Below are 23155 nucleotides of genomic sequence, written 5' to 3'. Positions count from 1 at the left end.
CAAGCCAGAACGAGAGGAAATTCACAAAACGACTTAGGCGTTAATATGGAGTTATTGGAAATGTTGGGGTATCACATTTATAGCTTTAAAAGTGACAATTTTATTATCGTAATATCGCTAATATGGGTATTGAGACATCACGTCCATTATACATCCTAATATATCTACAGCAAAGAATTCGTCCAGTGCCACAGTATATAACCGCAACGTTTATAGTTCAGTAATCAATACCTCGAACAAGAGACAAATGGTTTTGCTGTCTTTTTAGATAACCAGAAAATATTCAACGCTGTTCAGAATGAAGGGTCATTTACAAGTAGCTGTTCAATATTGATTCAATGGCAAACTTTGACGATAATTGTTCGACTCTTTCAAAGATGTATGAACACTACCCCAAAAGCGCCGATCGGGGAAGATCTGTGTGACGTTTTCTAGTAAATGACCTTATCATTGACCTTGATGATTTAAAAAAAAAACTTGGAAGTATTCACGTGTGGATGATACATTGATGTTGACAGCGTCTAAAACGTTGTTACAGGATCAACTTGATATCTGTATTCGTACGCTAGTAAATGGACACTGAAATACAAGCCTTCAAAACTGATCACTGATTAAGTTTACAAACAGTATGTGTCTAAACACTAACAGCAGCAAACAGGGAAATAATCTACCATGGACCGATATTAACAAGTTTGCAGGCATTTATTTTACCAGAAACTTCAAATATATTGCAGGGGGTGAAGAATCAGTGTTCGAAAGGAAGGAAAGTATTGAACTCCTAATTAAGTATTGGGCTACATCCGGATGGTTGTCACCCACTTACGAGTGTCCAAACCATTAGGAGGATATGTGATAAATGGATGAGCAACGGAATGACTTCAATTTCAATTTAATTCTTTTATTACTTTCGGCCTATCAGTCACACAAATATTGAACATAAATTTCAGCATGACGTATACAATACTATATCATATAGAGAATGTAATATAAATGTATAGTTACAACATGTACTATTATCTAACAAATGAATTATAATGACTACATATCAGTAGGTACCTTGATTATTTCTTAGTTTTGTTGCCTCGTATATATATTTTCCTGATAAACATAACTCCTTTATATGTTTCACTCTTAACTCCATTAATTTATATACAGATGGGTTTTTCAGTAGTAACTCTTAATATATTTTTTCTTACATTGTTATATTTGTGACATTGAAGGATAAAATGATATTCGTCTTCAATTTCTCTTGAATCACACATACTACAAAAACGTCTTAATCTTGGAGTATTATTATATCTACCAGCTTCAATAGCTAAACAGTGTAAAGATAAACGCAACTTGGTAAGACAAACTCTATACTGTTTGTCAATATATTTCGTGAGGTAAAAAGACAAGGTAATATTATCAAGAACATATTTATATATATATATATAACATTTTGAAATGCCTCCAATAAAGAATGTTAATGTTGTTTGGCTTGACCAAGTCTCTAAAGTCTCGCTTCAAAGAGTTAAGTTATGCATGTCAACGCTGCATGGGCTTGACGATCATCCACTACTGTCAGAAGACCTCTCATATGGAAATATCTCTAAAGAAAATAAAGATAAGAAAGAGAAAGATGATGTTTTGGAATAATGTTTACAACAGGCCAATGGACTTGAGTTTTCATTGTGAGGTTTTCTAGATTTCTCTATGATTCCCACCATAGTGAAATGTCAGGATTCATACCTGATATATTCAACTATTCACAATATTTTTCCCCATAATAACAGACAAGAATAAAATACAAATTAAGCAATTTTATTTATAAAGCAAAGATAATGGTGAAATATTGCAGTATCTTGTATAAGGTACAATTTAACTGTAATATTTCTATGAAATAAATTGAAAGCGGAACACACATTTAATCAGAGCATCAAAATTAAAGTAAGCTCTGTGATGAAGGCATGTCTGTCATATTGACGAGGAATATTGTAATTAACTCTGTACCAGCAATCTTCTGTCAAATGTCTTCAGTCAATATCATTCAAAGTGGTCAGGGTGAGTTTTCAATATGGCCACAACTGTCAATAGTTGCATTTATTATATTTAATTGTGAGAAGTGTTGAAAATGTCGTTAAATTGCTTGAAGTCTGAAGTTTCCTTTCACCATTTTTACTGTTTCTCAATATATATCATGGACACTAGACAATGAGGCCCTTTCACCACTTTCTTGCTGCTCAAGCATGCCCTGCACATTTCCATACAGACTCTCATCCTTCAGCCCATGCACCAACATTTACTCCTTATCATTAGACAGATCATCCTTCTCCAGTGTATTGAACACACTACATACTAATCAACCAAAGGAACATAGGAGTGACATCATATTTCATCCTCGTCACTAAAACCCAGATCTTCTTCTGGGAAGTCCCCAACCTCCACATGGTTTACTCGTACAAATCCACCATATTTTTCTGGACATTCAAAGTACTGCTTTCCCTTCACACTGTCAAAGAAACAAGTTTACGGTAAGTGTAAACAAGCAACACACGTCCCCTGTCGCCAATTACATTTTTCTAATTGATGGCCAGTTATCATTGCTTAGTTATGCTATTATTGTATGAAGTTTGAACAAATTCAGTCTCAAATTATCGATCGGAAACGAAAATTTGTGAAACAATCTATTTTTAGTAACAGTGACCTTTGTAGTTGACTTTTTGACCCCAATTCAATCCCAAGCTGTATTTTCTCATATGCTATGATATAAACCTACCTCCCATCGTTTTTCCCTACAGGTTCATCATACTGCACACCAACCCAGTACCCTTCTTTGAAGTCTGTCAAACCTGCAATCAATATAATATCTTGGTTTTAAAGGAAGTATAAAAAGTGTTTATGTTGTTTATGTTATAACACATTATTTAGGTTTTTATCAGAGCCACTCATTATTTCCTCAATTCGCAGAATATTTTGTGAAAAATATCTTTTAAAAATTCAAAAACCTCGTGAGTATTTTGGACTGAAGAATGCCCTATAGTGTCTGAATATATATTCCATAGAAATGATTTCGATTTTACTTTGAATTTATTTTGGCCTTTTATTTCGGATTATTAATATACTAGCTTTATACCGATTTTACCTCATTATGGCTCTTTTTTTATTTGCCAAGCATTGAGTAGTAAGACAGATTAGGGTGGCATCAGGCTTGGGAGAGGACTAAACTAAAGTCAAGGGGAGGCAATCCTTACAAACATTAGGTCCAAGGGCACCAACACAACACAAGGACACTTTTCTTACCAACATATTTAACTTCTCCTCGTTTATATAGCTGTTCTGGGACTCTCACTTCACACCTGTGGAGGAAACATTCTCTCTGAAGTTACACATACATAAAATCTCCTTCAAATTGAAATAGTGCTCATGCTTATGATTCACCTTAAATACATGTTATGTTAATTTTTTTTTCTATAAATCACTGAGGTTATATTAAAGATGCTCCACCCCTGACAAATCATATTTTTTACACCATTACCACTACTGAAATGTTTGAACTTCTAATTTTATTTTAAGTTAAAAATATAAAAAATAATTAATTACATCCCGAAAAAATTCCGTGGCAGTATATCCTATATCGAATGAAGTACTGATTGCCCATGCAACAAAGGCAAAATATAAGTTTTTGTGTTAATCAGACTATATATACTTACATGATTAAACAACAATTATTGTTCAAATGATGAATATTATTTATGCTCTGTCGGTGGTGGAGCATCTTGAAGAGAAAGGCATTTGAGATGTACAGAGTGAAAAACAGAAAATCAAATGTGTATGGTCATATGAGTTCTGATGTATTCAAGATAATTTGAGTTTTTTTGGCCTTATGGTCATCCCTTAGGCGTCAGTCACAATAAATGAATGAATACAATCAATCTGTTATTTCATTTGCCAATTTGGCAAACCATTAATCCATTCCATGGTCAGAAAATCATAACTTTCATGAAGAAAATTAAACTTATGTAATTATATCTGCAGTGTTCTATCCGAGCTCATAAAAAAGAGGTTTTAATTTTAGTCACAGGTCGTCACATCCTAAGTGTTAGTCAGGGATGTTATAAGCATACTATTCAAATGAAATTTCTTACCAATAAGAGCATATCCTATCGCAATCAAACAAGCCATGCTCAAAAATTTGCTTTCCCATGATAAAATGCATCCCCTAAGTAAGGGGAATATGTGAGACCTCATGAACGTTTTAATAATGCTGGTAAATGAAGTACATATATGTAGTACTTTTAGAAACAAAACCTTTGCTGATTGCCAGGAATGGAATATAAGTTGCCCATTCAGCAGGTACTTTTGCATGAAGATTGATTTCCTTTTGAACAGAAAAGTTAAACTAAAGATAATTGCCATTGCATTAATTTGTCGTGGGAATTGAGAAAATGTTGAAAATTTATTTTTTTGAAGCTCATCCCAATGTCATCATTATACAATTACTGGGGTATGCTATTTGACATTAACTTGAATGTTTAATGTGTGTACAAAATCCCCGGAGCCTATTGGCTGGAGTGAATGAGGCCCGGCTTAAATAAATTAGTTTCTGTGTCAAATGTTCACTGTCCTGAAGGACAATAAAGATGTGTTGCGGTAGTTATTGATCTATATAAGTGACATATTCGCTCTGATCGTTATTTCAACACAAAACTTCATTATCAACAACATTGTTACACATGGGAGGGAAACTATAGTTTATTTTTTGTGCAGTGTATTACTGCAGCAGACAACATGGTTCTTCTAGCAGACTATTTACTGTAGATACCCTTCAATATGATTATTATGGTACAGACAAACAAGTCTGTTGGGGATGTATTAACTACACACACTCCAGTAGAATGCACCATTAGTAAATTCTACATCCATATTAGTATTGGCTCCAAGTAATGTTCTGCCTCAAGAAATGATTGCCCAGAGAGTCTGTGCAGAACACAGGATTTTACCAAGTTTTTGGCATTTGTCGGATATAAGCAAAGCTATACAATAACTCTTAATTATCCTTTATTTCCCAGCTCAAGCATAAGATAAATTTTTCATTGGCTGGCTTATCAGTGTTTTGTAGTGTACTCATCTCTACAATAATAAATAAATAACAAACCAGACCTCCCACAGGGAACAAAATGCCCTCTCAGGTTGTGACAGAATAACCATTTCCTTTTGATAATGTGAAACATTTCTGTGCAATTTATATATTTTTTAAGTTTTCTAGTTAGAGTTTGGTGTTTCCCTTCGTTTACTAATTATGTTATCCTTAAAGATTGGATGCTATGGATCCGGAAATGTGTATTAAATCCGGATTATCTATCACTGTACTTTCGTCTCCTACTTACTTACTTACCAAAATAATATCAAAATGATATATTAAGTAATTACAAAAGGCCTGGTCAATTGTACAGATAGCCAGATCTATGTGGCTAGAGTTGATACGACAAACATGGAAATTTGGCTCTCTGTGCAATTGATTAGGCTCCGCGCACCTCCGCCTGCATTCGTTATATATGCTTATAATACTTATCAGCATCCATGATGGAATGAATTGTAAATATTTCTTTACTTATTAATATTTGAAAAATATGTAAATAAAATAATAATCGTTCACCCACTATGATGAAACGAGAATACTAAGTGAGCAAATTAAACAAATCAATTATATTTATACTATAGATGTTGTTTGATGAATGAGTGATTATGTTCAAATGTTACATACATGTTAATAGAGTATTTAGATGTGGATAATAAATGTGTACAATATGTGATGGCACGTGTGTATATGTGTAAGTGTGTGTGTAAGGGTGTGTATATGGATATGTACATGTATGTGTATACTTATTTAAGTGTGTATTTACAGCATGTATGCATGCATATATGTATTTATTTATGTATGTATGTATGTATGAGATGGTGTGTATGTATGTATGTATGTATGTATGTATGTATGTGATGGTGTGTATGTATGTATGTATGTGATGGTGTGTATGTATGTATGTATGTATGTCTGTCTACATGTATGCATGCTTATGTATATGTTGCATGAATCGGTATTTTTATGAAAATAAAAAGAATAAAAAAAAAAGCTCAAAAATTTAATATTCTCAACTCTGAGTGGGGAAAAAAAGAGAGAGAAAAAAATGTATATGCATAAATCGCGTAATAAAGTCATCAGGCATGGAAATGCTGTAGAGTCGTCAGTTAGTTTACAGGTGTATAGCATTAATAAATACTCATTTACCAAATAAAAACTCAAACTATTGTTAAAATTGAAAAAAAAATATTGGAATCTGTCTTTATACCGATGAACCCTCAACTTTGAATGTTGAATTCCTGTGTAGTCAGCAATATTCCCCTATATTACTGTCAGATTTCTTCATCTGACATTTACTTTGAAACATTACAAAGCTTTACGATCACATCAAACAAGACCATGCTGTTAGCCTACAATCTGTATTAGAGACAAGTTTATATATATATAAAGTAGACAGGAGGTAATATGATGATGGCAGAATTAAAGGAGACAAAGGAAATACCCAAGCCCTAATCAGACACAACACAATCTGATTAAGGTTGTGAATATGTCAAAAGTGATTGCACCTGAATAAATCTATCTTGACCTTTGACCTTCAAACCTTAAAAGCAACTTAAACCAAGCACTGCATGAATTTTGACCTTTATCAACCTTCATGTAAGTCATTGCAGTGACCTTGACCTTGAATTGACATGAATATAAATGAAACAGAAACATAAGTATGCACTTACCGGTCTCCTACTTTGATCGAATCTGCTTTTTGTTTTTCAGCCTCAAGCTTTTTTTCTTTTTCTTCATCAAGTCTCTGTTGTTCCTCTGGAGAAATTTCCTTGAATCTGCCCATTTTATTTCTCTCTTTAAACGCTCTCACAGAATCTGAAAGTTTACAAATAAACTGAACATCACAATATGCTAGAACAATTATTACATCAATTATCTTCCAGTTTTTTACCTGAAGTAAGAATCTAAACAACCATGAATCTAGATACCTTATTGTGTACCAAATTCTATAAATAGAATTGTCTTACGACAAAACAGTTTAGTATTGATATATGTTACTGGACAGATCCTGTTAGTGTGTACTCTCATACCCATCAAAGACAGTCCCGGTTCACTATAAGATATAATTACCTGACCGTTTGGCATAAGCATCTTCTGACAGTTCAAATTTTTCTACTTTTGATGTATCTTCAAATTCTCCTAATCTAACTGTTGAATCTACAACCTGAAAAAAGAAGTATTTTGTTGTTTGACATCCTCGATACTCCAGGGGTTACAATAACTGACGTTATATCCACCCCCGGACTATCTCATGGTAAAACTGAAGGCAGTTCAGAAGAAAATTTCTGACCAATCACAGACCAGCAAAGATTTTCTTTGAAGACTACAGAGAGAGCGACGCCCAACTTCAAAGCCACACAGTCAACCACAGTGAACTGTTATATGGCTCTTTTGATGTACATCAAAGGACTAAACTCCCTGTTCTGTCCGGTTGCCTCCAGTTTTGCTATGAGATAGTCCAGGGGTGTAGAAATCGTATGTGATCGGAACCCCTGGAGTATCGAAAAAGATTGTTTGATAACTTATAATAATATCAGAAAATATATAACACTTAAGGCTCCCTACCTTTCCAAAACAGGTTTTGATTTTTTAAAATGGGAATGTAAAACAAAATTTTAATTTTGTAGAGCAGTAAAAGTGATATATAATAGTTTACCATTAATACTACACTATCATCACCTTCTGAGCAATTAACCTGGTTATGTAAAATAAATTAAATGTTAATTTTCACAATGTGGGTCATCTTATTTATCACCGCCGTCTTCCTAAATACTGCACATTAGTTGACTATCACAGTGCCAGAAATAAATCTCCACTGTTAACATTAATCACTCATTAGGGAATCTGGCATATGTTTCGTGTTGTGACATCATCCTAGGCCATCAATAGACATTTTCAGATGTTATTATTATTTTTAAGAAACTTTTTAACTTTTGTTTCGGAAAGGTAGTATGCCTTTAATATCACCAGGTTTCAATCCTGATTTATCAACGTCTGAATATCTGATTTAATACTAACATGTAATCGCATTCCATCATCTACGGGATAGGAACCCAGTAAGGCCTCATCATTGTCCAGTTTACAGATTAGCTTGTCCTCTTTACTGTATGCCTCCAGTTTCATATTAGTGGCTATAGAACCAGTGACAAGCTCCAACTTCCCCTAAAACAGGAACAAAAGCTTTGTCTATACAACATATATTATACTCACACCAAATGTTATGATAAAAGAAAGCTTCATTTGGAACATAATGATATTACCCTTGAAACAAAAATAGAGTTTGCAATGGAAACAGTAATTTTCTTTTTTTTCCGCCAATGTTTCTAAGGCAACAGACACAAGAAGCGCATGGGCCTAAACGGTCATTTGACTACTGATACAATACAACATAGTAGAAGAATACAGAACTAACAAAACATCTTCGGATAAAATATATCAAAGTGTCAAGGCCATTCAAAGATGCTGTGAATGAAGGACTCAAACAAAGGAATAAAGAAATTGGTTTTTCATCTATACTGAATTTAGTATACATAATGTAGTATAGTGTGCAGTGTTGAATTTTGGAGTTAAACAAAAGATATATACGGTATACCGTATTTATTTTATGATATTTAAAGTTGATTCAAGAACGATAAGTTGAATAAATCATTTTCCTGAAATAAATTTTTTATTTAAATTTTTTATTTCTGAAATAACAATATCAACACCAATAAATTCAGTCAGAATCAGAGTGCCATTTTTTAAAAGTGATTAATCAATTCTATACTCATATCAATTTTATCAATGCCTCTTCATAACAAAATAAAAAAGAAAAAGAAAACAAGAGATCCCAGAGGGATCTTGGCGCCCACCAAAGAAAGATCTATGTCTGACAATGGAAAGAGGGATCTTTTCCCTGCTTTTCAAACTTTTTCAAACACATGACATATAAAATTTGAGACAGATCGCTATAGTACTTTCTAAGAAATAGTGGTAACAAACTTCAACAATGAAATCTAAGATGGCGGCCGGTTGGCCATCTTGTTTACCGATCAGTCCCGAAAGGCATTATGCATCAGTCCTAAAAGGTACTATGCACAACTAGGGTACAAGGGGAACCTACACATAAAATTTGAGAAAGATCCCTTCAGTACTTTCTGAGAAATAGCGGTAACAAACTTTAACAATCAAAATCCAATATGGCCGTCGGTCGGCCATCTTGTTTACCGATCGGTCCCAATTAACAATATGCACAACTAGGGTCCTTGGGGAACCTTCATATGAAATTTGTAAACGATACCTTCAGTACTTTTTGAGAAATAGCGGTAACAAACTTTAACTATCAAAATCCAAGCCATCTTGTTGACTGATCGGTTCCAAAATGCAATATGCACAACTAGGGCCCTAGGGAAACCTATATATGAAATTTGAGAAAGATCCCTTCAGTACTTTTTGAGTAATAGCGGTAACAAACTTTAACTGTCAAAATCCAAGATGGCCACCTGTCGGCCATCTTGTTCACCGATCGGTCCCAAAATGTAATATGTACAACTAGGGTCCTAGGGGAACCTGTATATGAAATTTGAGAAAGATCCCTTCAGTACTTTTTGAGAAATAGCGGTAACAAACTTTAACTATCAAAATCCAAGATGGCCACCTGTCGGCCATCTTGTTCACCGATCGGTCCCAAAATGCAATATGCACAACAAGGCCCCTAGGGGAACCTACATATGAAATTTGAGAAAGATCCCTTCAGTACTTTCTGAGAAATAGCGGTAACAAACTTTAACTATCAAAATCCAAGATGGCCGCCTGTCGGCCATCTTGTTGACCGATCGGTCCCAAAATGCAATATGCACAACTAGGGCCCTAGGGGAACCTATATATGAAATTTGAGAAAGATCCCTTCAGTACTTTTTGAGAAATAGCGGTATCAAACTTTAACTATCAAAATCCAAGATGGCTGCCTGTCGGCCATCTTGTTGACCGATCAGTCCCAAAATGCAATATGCACATCTATGGCCCTAGGGGAACCTATATATGAAATTTGAGAAAGATCCCTGCAGCACTTTTTGAGAAATAGTGGTAACAAACTTTAACTATCAAAATCCAAGATGGCTGCCTGTCGGCCATCTTGTTGACCGATCAGTCCCAAAATGCAATATGCACAACTAGGGCCCTAGGGGAACCTATATATGAAATTTGAGAAAGATCCCTTCAGCACTTCTTGAGAAATAGCGGTAACAAACTTTAACTATCAAAATCCAAGATGGCTGCCTGTCGGCCATCTTGTTGACCGATCAGTCCCAAAATGCAATATGCACAACTAGGGCCCTAGGGGAACCTATATATGAAATTTGAGAAAGATCCCTTCAGCACTTCTTGAGAAATAGCGGTAACAAACTTTAACTATCAAAATCCAAGATGGCTGCCTGTCGGCCATCTTGTTGACCGATCAGTCCCAAAATGCAATATGCACAACTAGGGCCCTAGGGGAACCTATATATGAAATTTGAGAAAGATCCCTTCAGCACTTTTTGAGAAATAGCGGTAACAAACTTTAACTATCAAAATCCAAGATGGCCGCCTGTCGGCCATCTTGTTGACCGATCGGTCCCAAAATGCAATATGCACAACTAGAGTCCTAGGGAAACCTACATATGAAATTTGAGAAAGATCCCTTCAGCACTTTCTGAGAATTAGCGGTAACAAGAATTGTTAACGGACGGACGGAAGGACGGACGGACCACGGACGAAAGGCGATTTGAATAGCCCACCATCTGATGATGGTGGGCTAAAAAAAGAAAGGAAAGAAAAACAAGTTAATATATCCATATCTTAATATCCATTTAACATTTAAAAATATTTTGGGAAAATAAAAGTGCCAAGGCCACTCATAGATGCTGTGAATGAAGGACTCAAACAAAGGAATAAAGAAATTGGTTTATCATTTATATTATTATATAATTAAGTCTAGTTAACATGTTGTAGTACATTGTATATATATGCTGTATAATGTTGAATTTTGGAATTAAACAAAATATAATTAATTACTTTATTATAATTAAAGTAAATTGAACAATCATAAGTTAAATAGCTATTTTTCCTGAAATAACTTAAATATATTTCATATTTTCATTTCTGAGTGCCATTTCCGTTCTATAACTAATTAATCAATTCTACATTCAAATCAATTACTAGAATTATCAATTTTATCACGGTCTCTTCCAATAAAAAGTTAATTAAAGTCCATTTAATAACAACAGAAATATTGCAATTTCTGGAATATTTATTGATTTCCTTGTTAGAATGACTAACATAGCTAAGACTGTTTGTCAAATAAAAGGTACATAATTTGGTTACTTTATAACTTATAACACTCATTTGATGTAATGAAGCATTGTTGCAAAAACACAGCTTTAACAAGTCGAACAGCAAGTGTTATACAGTGCACTTTTACTACGGTAATATAGCAATGTTATAGACGTACATGTTTTTCGAAAAAAGATGGACTTAAAGTTGACTAGAGACTGATTTGATTTTATCTTAGTTAAAGATGCTCCACCGCCGACAGAGCATAAAGGATGTTAATCATTTGAACAATAATTGGTGTTTAATCGTGTATATATATGCCTAATCAACACAAAAATAATATAAAATAATTTATTTCGCCTTTTGTGCATGCGCAATCAGTACTTCATTCCATATAGGATGTAGTGTCACAAATTTTTTTGGGATGCAATTAATCATTTTTCATATTTTTAACTTGAAGTAAAATTAGAAGCTCAATCTTTTCAATGGTGGTAATGGTGTAAAGTACGTAACTTTTGTAACTGGAGAAAAATACTAAATTGTCTGCTCCTGTTTTTTATAGTGAAAAAATACCATTTGTCAGCAGTGGAGCATCTTTAAATAATTAAAAGGTAGCTATAAATAATACACTTCCTAGTATGAATGTTAGACCTAATAGCAATGATGTTTAAAGGGAGGCAACTCGAGCTTTCACATCTAGATGGAAGAGAGCGTAGTAATTTCATCAGATATATTAGGTCAGAACTTCAACCGAATAATGACTTTTGCACACACATTTAAATCTTATCTTGTAGTATAAATCATTTAAACAAATATTTGTAATCATCATTTTAACATCAATGTTGTAACATTCAAATTGATAGATACACTCAAAAAAATCCATTGATAGGATCTGTATAGGCTATATTAATTTTTGCAATCAATCGAAAATAAATGAAGTTTAAAGGCTATAAAATCAAAAGATGTATCAGGTTTCTAGGCCTCTAAAGAATTCATATTTTAAAATATTTACCCCATTTTACCCCAGTTGAATGCAGGTGAAAATCATTCATTTGAACATTTAACTAGGTAGCCCTTCATCAAAGAAGTTACTATGAGAAGAAGTTGGCCCTGGGATAAATATATCTGAAAAAGTCGCTGGTCAAAGACACCAGCCCAACAGATCAGCCTCTAGGGTAGAAGATCTAGACTGGTGCCAATATTTTGCTAAGTTCACTGTTCAGTTTGCTGACAGATATACCACTAGTCCAACCTCCAAAGACTGGGCAAGCAAAGGGATTGTTAGTGATCAAAGCATTGCTTTGATTGTGCTTACGTTCTTCAGTACAAGAACCAAGGACTACACAGCTGAACTTTCAACAATGGGGACAACCTACGTCACCGGAAGTGATATCGGACACACAAAAACAATGAAAAAACGCCCACTTCAAGATGAAAATCGGCTGAAATTATGATATAAAAGCAATGCATCTTCTAAACCTATCGTGCGTCAAAGACAGTGTATTGTTAGAGATTCTATGAAGCTATTAAATATCGTCAAACTAGCTCAGATAATGCAAACACCTCGACACAATATTTTTCGACAGCAGAGATATCAGTCACATTTTATTCACGAAAACGTTATAAATTGCAAATAAATAAATTTTGCTGCCACAAAACTGTCCGGTTTACTAATATGTAATATATGACTGTTGGAAGAAAATATTTCGTTCATTATATCTGCTAGTGGAGAATCATATACGGTGCTTAATTAGAAACTCTGAAAGTGATATCGGTCACACTTAGAACTTTAGGGGTAACGGTCACATCCAAAGTTACGAAAACTGTGGATAAGACGCCAACATACTTCTATTGAATTTATCTGATCTTGAAAAACGATTTTTGAACCCCCTATCAGCAAATGGCTAACGAGCTATTGAAATCGCTTTTCGTCTATTGCTTGTCATCCGTCCTTTTTTTTTCTTTTTTCTCTCCACAGCGTGGCTATTGGTCACATTTTATATGCACGAAAATATGTCAAGTGTAATTTTTTTAACTTTACTGTTATTTACCGATATAAAATACTTTATATTTCAAGTAGTAGCTATTGCTCATTTTATCTGCTATAAAGTGACATACCTGTATAACCTAGTTGGTGTTTTGTTGTTTTTAAAAAGGATGTCGTTCACATGCAGGGTAAGGGTCACATTCAAAGATTTTGAAATGGTTTGTCGCTTCGTAAAGATTGCTGAAATATTGCAGCATTGTTTTCCCTAACTATTCATTCAGGTAAAGAGGAAATACTACCAAAATGCATGATACATCAATTACTATTATCGTAACGTTTTTTCGCTGAATGCTTTGGTTATTCGTACACTGTATATTGTTTCGTTTTTGTCTATACATGTATTTGTACACATCCTTTGTTCTTGCATTGTCTTTGCGTGGAATGTTTGCTGAAGCAAAGTAGAACTGAGGCAACCCTTAACAAGCAGACAAATTACATCTCCATGGAGTACCATTGTACTATTTTGAAGTACGTTTCTGTGTTAAAGTAATTATAATTTAAAAAAACTTCGCAGTGACAATATACAAGAAACTACATAAAACTTAAAGATGTAAAGGCATCCGATGTAAACAAAAGGAAAAGCACACTGATCTATAAGCTACAGAAATACGTAAATACATGATGGACAGGATCACTGAGGGTTTTTAGCTGATAGCGTTAGTACAGTTCTACATGTCCAGTTGGCATTCATACTCCCCTAATTGTCAACTGAATGCAATTTAATGAATATATTTTCATTTGATAACACTTGTATGAAACATCCCAAGATATCTGTACCTATAAAGAAACAAGAGATCCCAGAGGGATCTTGGCGCCCACCTAAGAATGGTCTTTGTTTGACAAAGGAAAGAGGGATCTTTTCTCTGCTTTTCAAGCTTTTACTACATATTACTACACATGAAATTTGAGAAAGATCGCTTGACTACTTTCCGAGATATATAACAGTAACAAACTTCAAAATCCAAGATGGCTACCTGTCTGCCATCTTGTTCACCGATCGGTCCTAAAATGCAATATGCACAACTAGGGCCCTAAAGGAACCTGTACATGAAATTTTAGAAGAATTCTTTTGGTACTTTTTGAGAAACAGCGGTAACAAACTTTAACTATCAAAATCCAAGATGGCGGTGTGTCGGCCATCTTGTTAACCGATTGGTCCCAATATACAATATGCACAACTAGGCCCCTAGGGGAACTTACATGTGAAATTTGAGAAAGATCCCTTCAGTACATTCTGAGAAATAGCGGAAAAAAACTTCAATTGTCAAAATCCAAGATGGCGTCCTGTTGGCTACCTGTCAGCCATCTTGTTCACCGATCGGTCCTAAAATGCAATATGCACAACAAGACCCCTAGAAGAACCTGCACATACAATTTGAGACAGATCCCTTCAGTACATTCTTAGACATAGCGGGAAAAATTTTCAATTGTCAAAATCCAAGATGGCGTCCTGTTGGCAATCTTGTTCACCGATCAGTACCAAAATGCAATTTGCATAACCAGGGACCTAGTAGAACCTGTACATGCAATTTGATACAGATCCCTTGAGCACTTTCTGAGAAATAATGGTAACAAGCTTTAACTATCAAAATCCAAGATGGTGGCCTGTCGGCCATCTTGTTCATCAATCTGTCCCAAAATGCAATATGCACAACAAGGCCCCTAGGGGAACCTGCACATGCAATTTGGGACAGATCCCTTCAGTACTTTCTGAGAAATAGCTGTAACAAACTTCAATTGTCAAAATCCAAGATGGCGGCCTGTCGGCCATCTTGTTCATCGATTGGTCCCAAAATGCAATATGCACAACAAGGGCCCTAAGGAAAACTGTACAATAAATTTGAGAAGAATTCTTTGGGTACTTTTTGAGAAATAGCGGTAACAAACTTTAAACTATCAAAATCCAAGATGGCGGCCTGTCGACCATCTTGTTAACCGATTGGTCCCAAAATGTAATATGCACAACTAGGCCCCTAGGGAAACTTACATGTGAAATTTGAGAAAGATCCCTTCAGTACATTCTGAGAAACAGCGGTAACAAACTTTAACTATCAAAATCCAAGTAGCCGCCTGTTGGCGCCCACCCAAAAATGATCTATGTCTGACAATGGAAAGAGGAATCTTTTCCCTGATTTTCAAACTTTTTCAAACACACTACATATAAAATTTGAGACAGATCGCTGAAGTACTTTCTAAGAAATAGTGGCAACAAACTTCAACAATGAAATCTAAGATGGCAGCCAGTTGGCCACCTTGTTTACCGATCAGTACTGAAAGGCATTATGCATCAGTCCTAAAAGGTACTATGCACAACAAGGGTACAAGGGGAACCTATGCATGGAATTTGAGAAAGATCACTTCAGTACTTTCTGAGAAATAGCGATAACAAACTTTAACAATCAAAATCCAATATGGCCGTCGGTCGGCCATCTTGTTTACCGATCGGTCCCAATTAACAATATGCACAACTAGGGTCCTTGGGGAACCTTCATATGAAATTTGTAAACGATACCTTCAGTACTTTTTGAGAAATAGCGGTAACAAACTTTAACTATCAAAATCCAAGCCATCTTGTTGACTGATCGGTTCCAAAATGCAATATGCACAACTAGGGTCCTAGGAGAACCTGTATATGAAATTTGAGAAAGATCCCTTCAGTACTTTTTGAGAAATAGCGGTAACAAACTTTAACTATCAAAATCCAAGATGGCCACCTGTCGGCCATCTTGTTGACCGATCGGTCCCAAAATGCAATATGCACAACTAGGGCCCTAGGGGAACCTATATATGAAATTTGAGAAAGATCCCTGCAGTACTTTTTGAGAAATAGCGGTAACAAACTTTAACTATCAAAATCCAAGATGGCTACCTGTCGGCCATCTTGTTGACCAATCAGTCCCAAAATGCAATATGCACAACTATGGCCCTAGGGGAACCTATATATGAAATTTGAGAAAGATCCCTGCAGCATTTTTTGAGAAATAGCGGTAACAAACTTTAACTATCAAAATCCAAAATGGCTGCCTGTCGGCCATCTTGTTGACCGATCAGTCCCAAAATGCAATATGCACAACTAGGGCCCTAGGGGAACCTTTATATGAAATTTGAGAAAGATCCCTTCAGTACTTTTTGAGAAATAGCGGTAACAAACTTTAACTATCAAAATCCAAGATGGCCGCCTTGCGGCCATCTTGTTCACCGATCGGTCCCAAAATGCAATATGCACAACTAGGGTCCTAGGGGAACCTGTATATGAAATTTGAGAAAGATCCCTTCAGCACTTTTTGAGAAATAGCGGTAACAAACTTTAACTATCAAAATCCAAGATGGCCGCCTGTCAGCCATCTTGTTCACCGATCGGTCCCAAAATGCAATAAGCACAACTAGGGCCCTAGGGGAACCTTTATATAAATTTGAGAAAGATCCCTTCAGTACTTTTTGAGAAATAGCGGTAACAAACTTTAACTATCAAAATCCAAGATGGACGCCTTGCGGCCATCTTGTTCCCCGATCGGTCCCAAAATGCAATATGCACAACTAGGGTCCTAGGGGAACCTGTATATGAAATTTGAGAAAGATCCCTTCAGCACTTTTTGAGAAATAGCGGTAACAAACTTTAACTATCAAAATCCAAGATGGCCGCCTGTCAGCCATCTTGTTGACCGATAGGTCCCAAAATGCAATATGCACAAATAGGGCCCTGGGGAACCTACATATGAAATTTGAGAAAGATCCCTTCAGTACTTTTTGAGAAATAGCGGTAACAAACTTTAACTATCAAAATCCAAGATGGCCGCCTTGCGGCCATCTTGTTCACCGATCGGTCCCAAAATGCAATATGCACAACTAGGGTCCTAGGGGAACCTGTATATGAAATTTGAGAAAGATCCCTTCAGCACTTTTTGAGAAATAGCGGTAACAAACTTTAACTATCAAAATCCAAGATTGGCCGCCTGTCAGCCATCTTGTTCACCGATCGGTCCCAAAATGCAATAAGCACAACTAGGGCCCTAGGGGAACCTTTATATAAATTTGAGAAAGATCCCTTCAGTACTTTTTGAGAAATAGCGGTAACAAACTTTAACTATCAAAATCCAAGATGGACGCCTTGCGGCCATCTTGTTCCCCGATCGATCGTCCCAAAATGCAATATGCACAACTAGGGTCCTAGGGGAACCTGTATATGAAATTTGAGAAAGATCCCTTCAGCACTTTTTGAGAAATAGCGGTAACAAACTTTAACTATCAAAATCCAAGATGGCCGCCTGTCAGCCATCTTGTTGACCGATAGGTCCCAAAATGCAATATGCACAAATAGGGCCCTAGGGGAACCTACATATGAAATTTGAGAAAGATCCCTTCAGTACTTTTTGAGAAATAGCGGTAACAAACTTTAACTATCAAAATCCAAGATGGCCGCCTTGCGGCCATCTTGTTCACCGATCGGTCCCAAAATGCAATATGCACAACTAGGGTCCTAGGGGAACCTGTATATGAAATTTGAGAAAGATCCCTTAAGCACTTTTTGAGAAATAGCGGTAACAAACTTTAATCATCAAAATCCAAGATGGCCGCCTGTCAGCCATCTTGTTGACCGATCGGTCCCAAAATGCAATATGCACAAATAGGGTCCTAGGGGAACCTACATATGAAATTTGAGAAAGATCCCTTCAGTACTTCCTGAGAAATAGCGGTAACAAGAATTGTTAACAGACGGACGGATGGACAGAAGGACAGACGGACGGACGGACCACGGACCAAAGGCGATTTGAATAGCCCACCATCTAATGAATGTGGGCTAAAAATAAGCGGATAGCAGATCATGCATCCCTGAATGTCAAATGCGCTTGGTAAGTATATATATTAGGGTTGCAGTGAAAAAGTAAATATATGTATATGAATGCTATAAAGCACCGTGGTAGTCAAATAATTTCAAGATAGCCAAATATTCATTATTTTGTTATCTTATCTGTCTCAAAATTGAGCATTAATAAATACAATCCTATAATGAAAACAAGAGCTGTTGGAGAACAGCAAAGCTCGCCTATTCAGAAGAAGTTGATGTTCAAGTATTTACTATTTAAACATGGAAATATGACAAATTAACAGACTCAAAAAAAAAAACCCCTAAAGGGCCCCAAATTGGTTGTATTATCACGTTCAGCATCTATACACATTAGGAAAATAAAATCATAAAATTAAAAAATAGTGACATCAATGCTTAATTAAGCTTAAACAATTGACGAAACAGAAACTTGCTCAAAAACTTAAACGTGAAATGGGACCCCAGCGCTGATGCCGACGCCGGGGTGACAACATTAGCTCCACCTATTCTTCGAATAGGCGAGCTAATGATTATCAAAATATCTATATCGAACAAAATATTTGATAATTGTATGTCTACATGGTAACGAACTTCAAGTCGTCGACTACCGCATTTTCCCATTGGTGCATTATGCACGACAAGAGTAAACATGTAGTACTTAAAAAATTCCAAACAGGTTCATTAAGTATTAAGCTCTCATGTTGAAAAGCAACAAGTCCATCTATAAGAATCAAGAAAGAAGACTTTCTAAACATGAAATTTAAAAAAGATCCTTAATACTCTCTGGCAAATACATGTAGCGATATCAAAATAAATCGATTTCGGATTGATTCCGAAATATGTTATACATAACTGGATCTACATATGAAACCCCTCCAGTACTTTCAGAGAAATAGCAGAAATAAAAGACGGACGGATGACGAGCAATGGAGGGAAGGCTATTTTTATAGCTCGCCATCCATTTGCTGATGGTGGGTTAAAAAGATAAATTCAATAAAAGTATTTTGACGGGGTATCCATTGGAGTTGCATGAATGCATAAATTTCAGTTCTTTGGATGTGACCGTTACCTCTAAAGTTCTAAGTGTGACCGATATCACTTTCATAGTTTCTAATTAAGCAGCGTCTATGTATCTCCACTAGCAGATATAATGAATGAAATATTTTCTTTCAACAGTCATATATTACATATTAGTAAACGGGCGGGACGGTTTTGTGACAGCAACATCTATTTATTTACAACTTTTATTGAATAAAATGTGACCGATATCCCTACTGTCGAAAAATATTGTGTCGAGGTGTTTGCATTATCTGAGCTAGTTTGACGATATTTAATAGCTTCATAGAATCTCTAACAATACACTGTCTTTGACGCACAATAGGTTTAGAAGATGCATTGCTTTTATATCATAATTTCAGCCAATTTTCATCTTGAAGCTGGCGTTTTTTATTGTTTTTGTGTGTCCGATATCACTTCCGGTGACGTAGGTTGTCCCCATTGTTTCAAGTTTTCAATACAAAGACAGGTTGGTCTCCTCTGACTTCTTGTTGGCTCTACTTCTTGTCCATCAAGGCTATTGTCTTGATTGTAACCTTCTCCAACACAAAGCAGAAGTGAACCTGAACAGCTCCACAAAGGACCCACTAAACCAAGTGAGAATACAGTTGCAAGACATGGTATGTGGACCCGAGGAAAGTGTTTAGGAGCTATCCAAATAATACAGAGGACTTTCTCGCAGTTGCCTTTTCAGGGTTCTTTGTGCTCAGGTTCGCTTCTGCTTGGTGTGGGAGAAGGGAACAATCAAGACAATGGCCTCGTTGGACCAGAAGTTGAGCTAACAAAAAGTTAGAGGCGACCAGCAAGCTCTCCAACTACATACTCAACTAAGTTCCTAGATTCATGAGTTGTATAAAGCCTTGTAAATAGATGTATAATGATAAAAATTTCAATTGTTGCCCTTTTCTGAAAAGGGAAAAAATGATTTGTGGATTCCGGTTTTGGCATAACCAAACTTCTGGCCAGGTAATTGATTTTGGTAACCATTGAAATGAAAGGACATTTTCCCTAGACTCTGATGGCCTACCAGTATCTCAGAGAGCCATCTCAATTTCAGAATATGGCCTAGACTAGGATCAGTTATTCACATAGTCAATGTAGGCCTAAGAAGTGGAACGTCTCATCAAATATTATATTATAAATCTGGGTTTGAAAAATTAAAAGATAGACGTAATAGACATAAACTCATTTTAATGTACAAAATAATTAATCACTTAACAGCTGACTATCTATATCACACTATTGAACCCTATATTAATATTAATGTTAATCACCGACTTCGCACTAATAGATTCTTTAATATTCCTCCATCCAGAACATGCATCTATGACCGTAGTTTCTTTCCCGATACAATGCGCCTATGGAATAATCTTGACCATTCTATTACCTCTTCCCCTACTCTTAGTACTTCACCTCCTGTAATCCAAGAAAACTTAATATAATACTATGTCAATTACGTAATAATGCGAGCAATCTAAACTTTGACAAATATAATGTCATGAATGTGATAGAGTGAGAGAAAACACAACCAACGCGTTTGAATACCATTGATCAACTGACTATTTAATAAAACTGCGTATAACGTCACAATCGTTGTGACGTCATTTAAGTACATGTCGCATAACGTCGCGCCAATTACGTTGGCGCCAAATACACAATATCCTGGGGCCTCGCGAATATTATGTTCACAGTAATATATATTATAAGTATGTAAATAAACAATATTTAAAAGTAAAAAGTGGAATTAAAGTCTTTCACATCAATTATATATATATACTTAGACATTATTTATTAATTAGAGTTTAATAAATTAGGATTTATGTCGTGCGTATTTAACTTTTACACCAGTTCTTAATGTTTTCCTTCGCTTTTATCTTTGCCACTCGTGGTATTCTGTTCACGTCTCTGCATGGTCCATCGTTCTCGTCTCCACTAGACTCATCGTTGGCGTCTCTGTCGTCTTCCTGACGGACTTCCAAAGGGTATAACTTGATAATCAGTCGATTTGTGATACCAGAACTTGTGCGTATTACTGCAGATTGCACAAGATTGTCTCTACCATATACTAAATCCTCCACAACAGCAATTTTCCACGTCGTACTTGGTGAATCATCGTGAACCTGAACTATATCTCCTACTTTGATAACTTGACTATTGCTGCCTGAAGCACGGTGAAATTCCCGCAAAGAAGTTAAGTATTCCTGGCGCCACCGCTTCCAAAAATGTTCTATTAACTGGAATCGTCTGTCCATCTCTTTATTTAGAATTCTGTGGGTATCCATGTCGAAAAAGTTGTCGTCACCAATGTCATGAATGTGATAGAGTGAGAGAAAACACAACCAACGCGTTTGAATACCATTGATCAACTGACTATTTAATAAAACTGCGTATAACGTCACAATCGTTGTGACGTCATTTAAGTACATGTCGCATAACGTCGCGCCAAATACACAATATATAAAGACCACCTTATTGATGACCCTGCTTGTTCCTGTGGCGCTGCTTGTGAAAATGCTAATCACTATTTTTTCTTCTGTCCTCTTTTTACTGACTCCAGACACTTTATTGCTGACATTGCTAATCATTTCAATCATATCTCTTCTAAACTATTGACATCTGGTGATATCCAATTATCTATTGAAGAGAATCAATTCATCCTTTCTAATGTGAATAATTATATCTCTGCCACTAACAGATTCAATTAATCCTAGCTATCCTATTAAATTTGTTATTTAGTTATTTACTTACTATAAATATACCTATTTATGAATATCATATGCTAATCTTCTTGATGTAATTTTAATCTTATATCTTTAATCAATCTGAGTAAAGCTACACTATGTGTGTAAGTGTGTGTATGTGTGTGAATGAGGGGTATGTATGTGATTGTTTATATGTATATATTCACTTACAATAATCCTGTAATATTGTCCATCTATGTATGTAAATATGTATTCAGTGTAACCTCCGGGACGGGAGAAGACTTATATAGGCTTGCCTGTTGTCAGATCCCTTTAATATTTGTTATTAATAAAATATGTTGAAATGAAATGAAATGTAGTTCAGGTAACAACTGTTGGTCCATGAACCTACTACAATATTAGGCCTCATTGCTATTGAGTAGTATTGACAAGAAGCTGGGTCCTAATTGACCTCCTGTGATCGCAAATGAAGGTCAAGGTCATTCATTTGAACAAACTTAGAAGCCCTTCCACATATGCTACAAGCCTTAATATCATTTACGCAGCGATGACAATTGAATAAGCATGACAATCATAACATGACTGATCCATCATCTATTAACAATTAATATTTCAAATCCTTTATGTAACGAAAACTGCATAAGTGTTTGGTCTTTGCAAGGGGAGATAACCAATATGATGTTCAGAAAAATGAAAAGATGACACATCCTAAGCATAACCAACCTACGTTAGTTAAGTTTTGATGTTTTATTTGTAAAGTGGCCTTATACGTTAAGCTTCAAATATTCCATAGTCAATGGTATGAATGTTGAGTAACAGATTCAGAGTAATTATTGCCTTGGTTACCTTTACTTCAGCAACTGTCAGATCTTTCTGGAATCTCCTTTCAGACCCAAAGGTATTCCCTGTACTTGTAACTCTGACAGTTACAACACTTTGTGTAACAACGGAAAAATGTTCAGCCATTATCGATCTCTTCGTTCCTACGTCAATTAAAACAAATTTGGAGATGCGTCTAGTCTTCGGTCTGCCTTGGTTGAAACATGTGCTCTCCTGTCATTATTTTTGTTAGTATCCCGAAATCACGTTGTTCAGATCACGTGACAGCACAT

The 23155-nt window shown here is 35.7% G+C and overlaps 1 protein-coding gene across 2 annotated transcripts; it reads right to left on the bottom strand.

The window, feature by feature from the left end:
- Positions 1-877: 877 nt before the first annotated feature.
- LOC138319355 (tubulin-folding cofactor B-like) lies at positions 878-23137 on the bottom strand. Of its 2 annotated transcripts, XM_069262445.1 has the most exons (8): positions 22890-23137; positions 8141-8284; positions 7193-7286; positions 6793-6937; positions 3283-3338; positions 2759-2831; positions 2339-2491; positions 878-1589 (listed from the first exon to the last, which is right to left on the bottom strand). In XM_069262445.1, the coding sequence occupies exons 1-7, from the start codon at positions 23007-23009 to the stop codon at positions 2368-2370; spliced, it is 756 nt and encodes a 251-aa protein (XP_069118546.1). In that variant the 5' UTR covers positions 23010-23137; the 3' UTR covers positions 878-1589; positions 2339-2367. The 2 variants fall into 2 exon arrangements, with proteins under 2 accessions (XP_069118546.1, XP_069118545.1); XM_069262444.1 differs by having other exon boundaries at positions 878-2491; positions 22890-23136.
- Between the last annotated feature and the right edge of the window lie 18 nt (positions 23138-23155).

The sequence above is a fragment of the Argopecten irradians genome, chromosome 3, assembly GCF_041381155.1.
Source record: "Argopecten irradians isolate NY chromosome 3, Ai_NY, whole genome shotgun sequence".
NCBI classification, from domain to species: domain Eukaryota; kingdom Metazoa; phylum Mollusca; class Bivalvia; order Pectinida; family Pectinidae; genus Argopecten; species Argopecten irradians.
The sequence above is the reverse complement of the archived record's forward strand: the minus strand, read 5'-3'. Positions and strand labels throughout refer to the sequence as shown.

Coding starts and splice junctions, on each gene's coding strand:
- LOC138319355 (XM_069262445.1), bottom strand. CDS start 23,009: ATGGCTGAACATTTTTCCGTTGTTACACAAAGTGTTGTAACTGTCAGA. Junction 2,832..3,282: donor AGGAGAAGTTAAATATGTTG/GTAAGAAAAGTG, acceptor TATTGATTGCAG/GTTTGACAGACTTCAAAGAA. Junction 2,492..2,758: donor GTAGGGAAAAACGATGGGAG/GTAGGTTTATAT, acceptor TTTCTTTGACAG/TGTGAAGGGAAAGCAGTACT.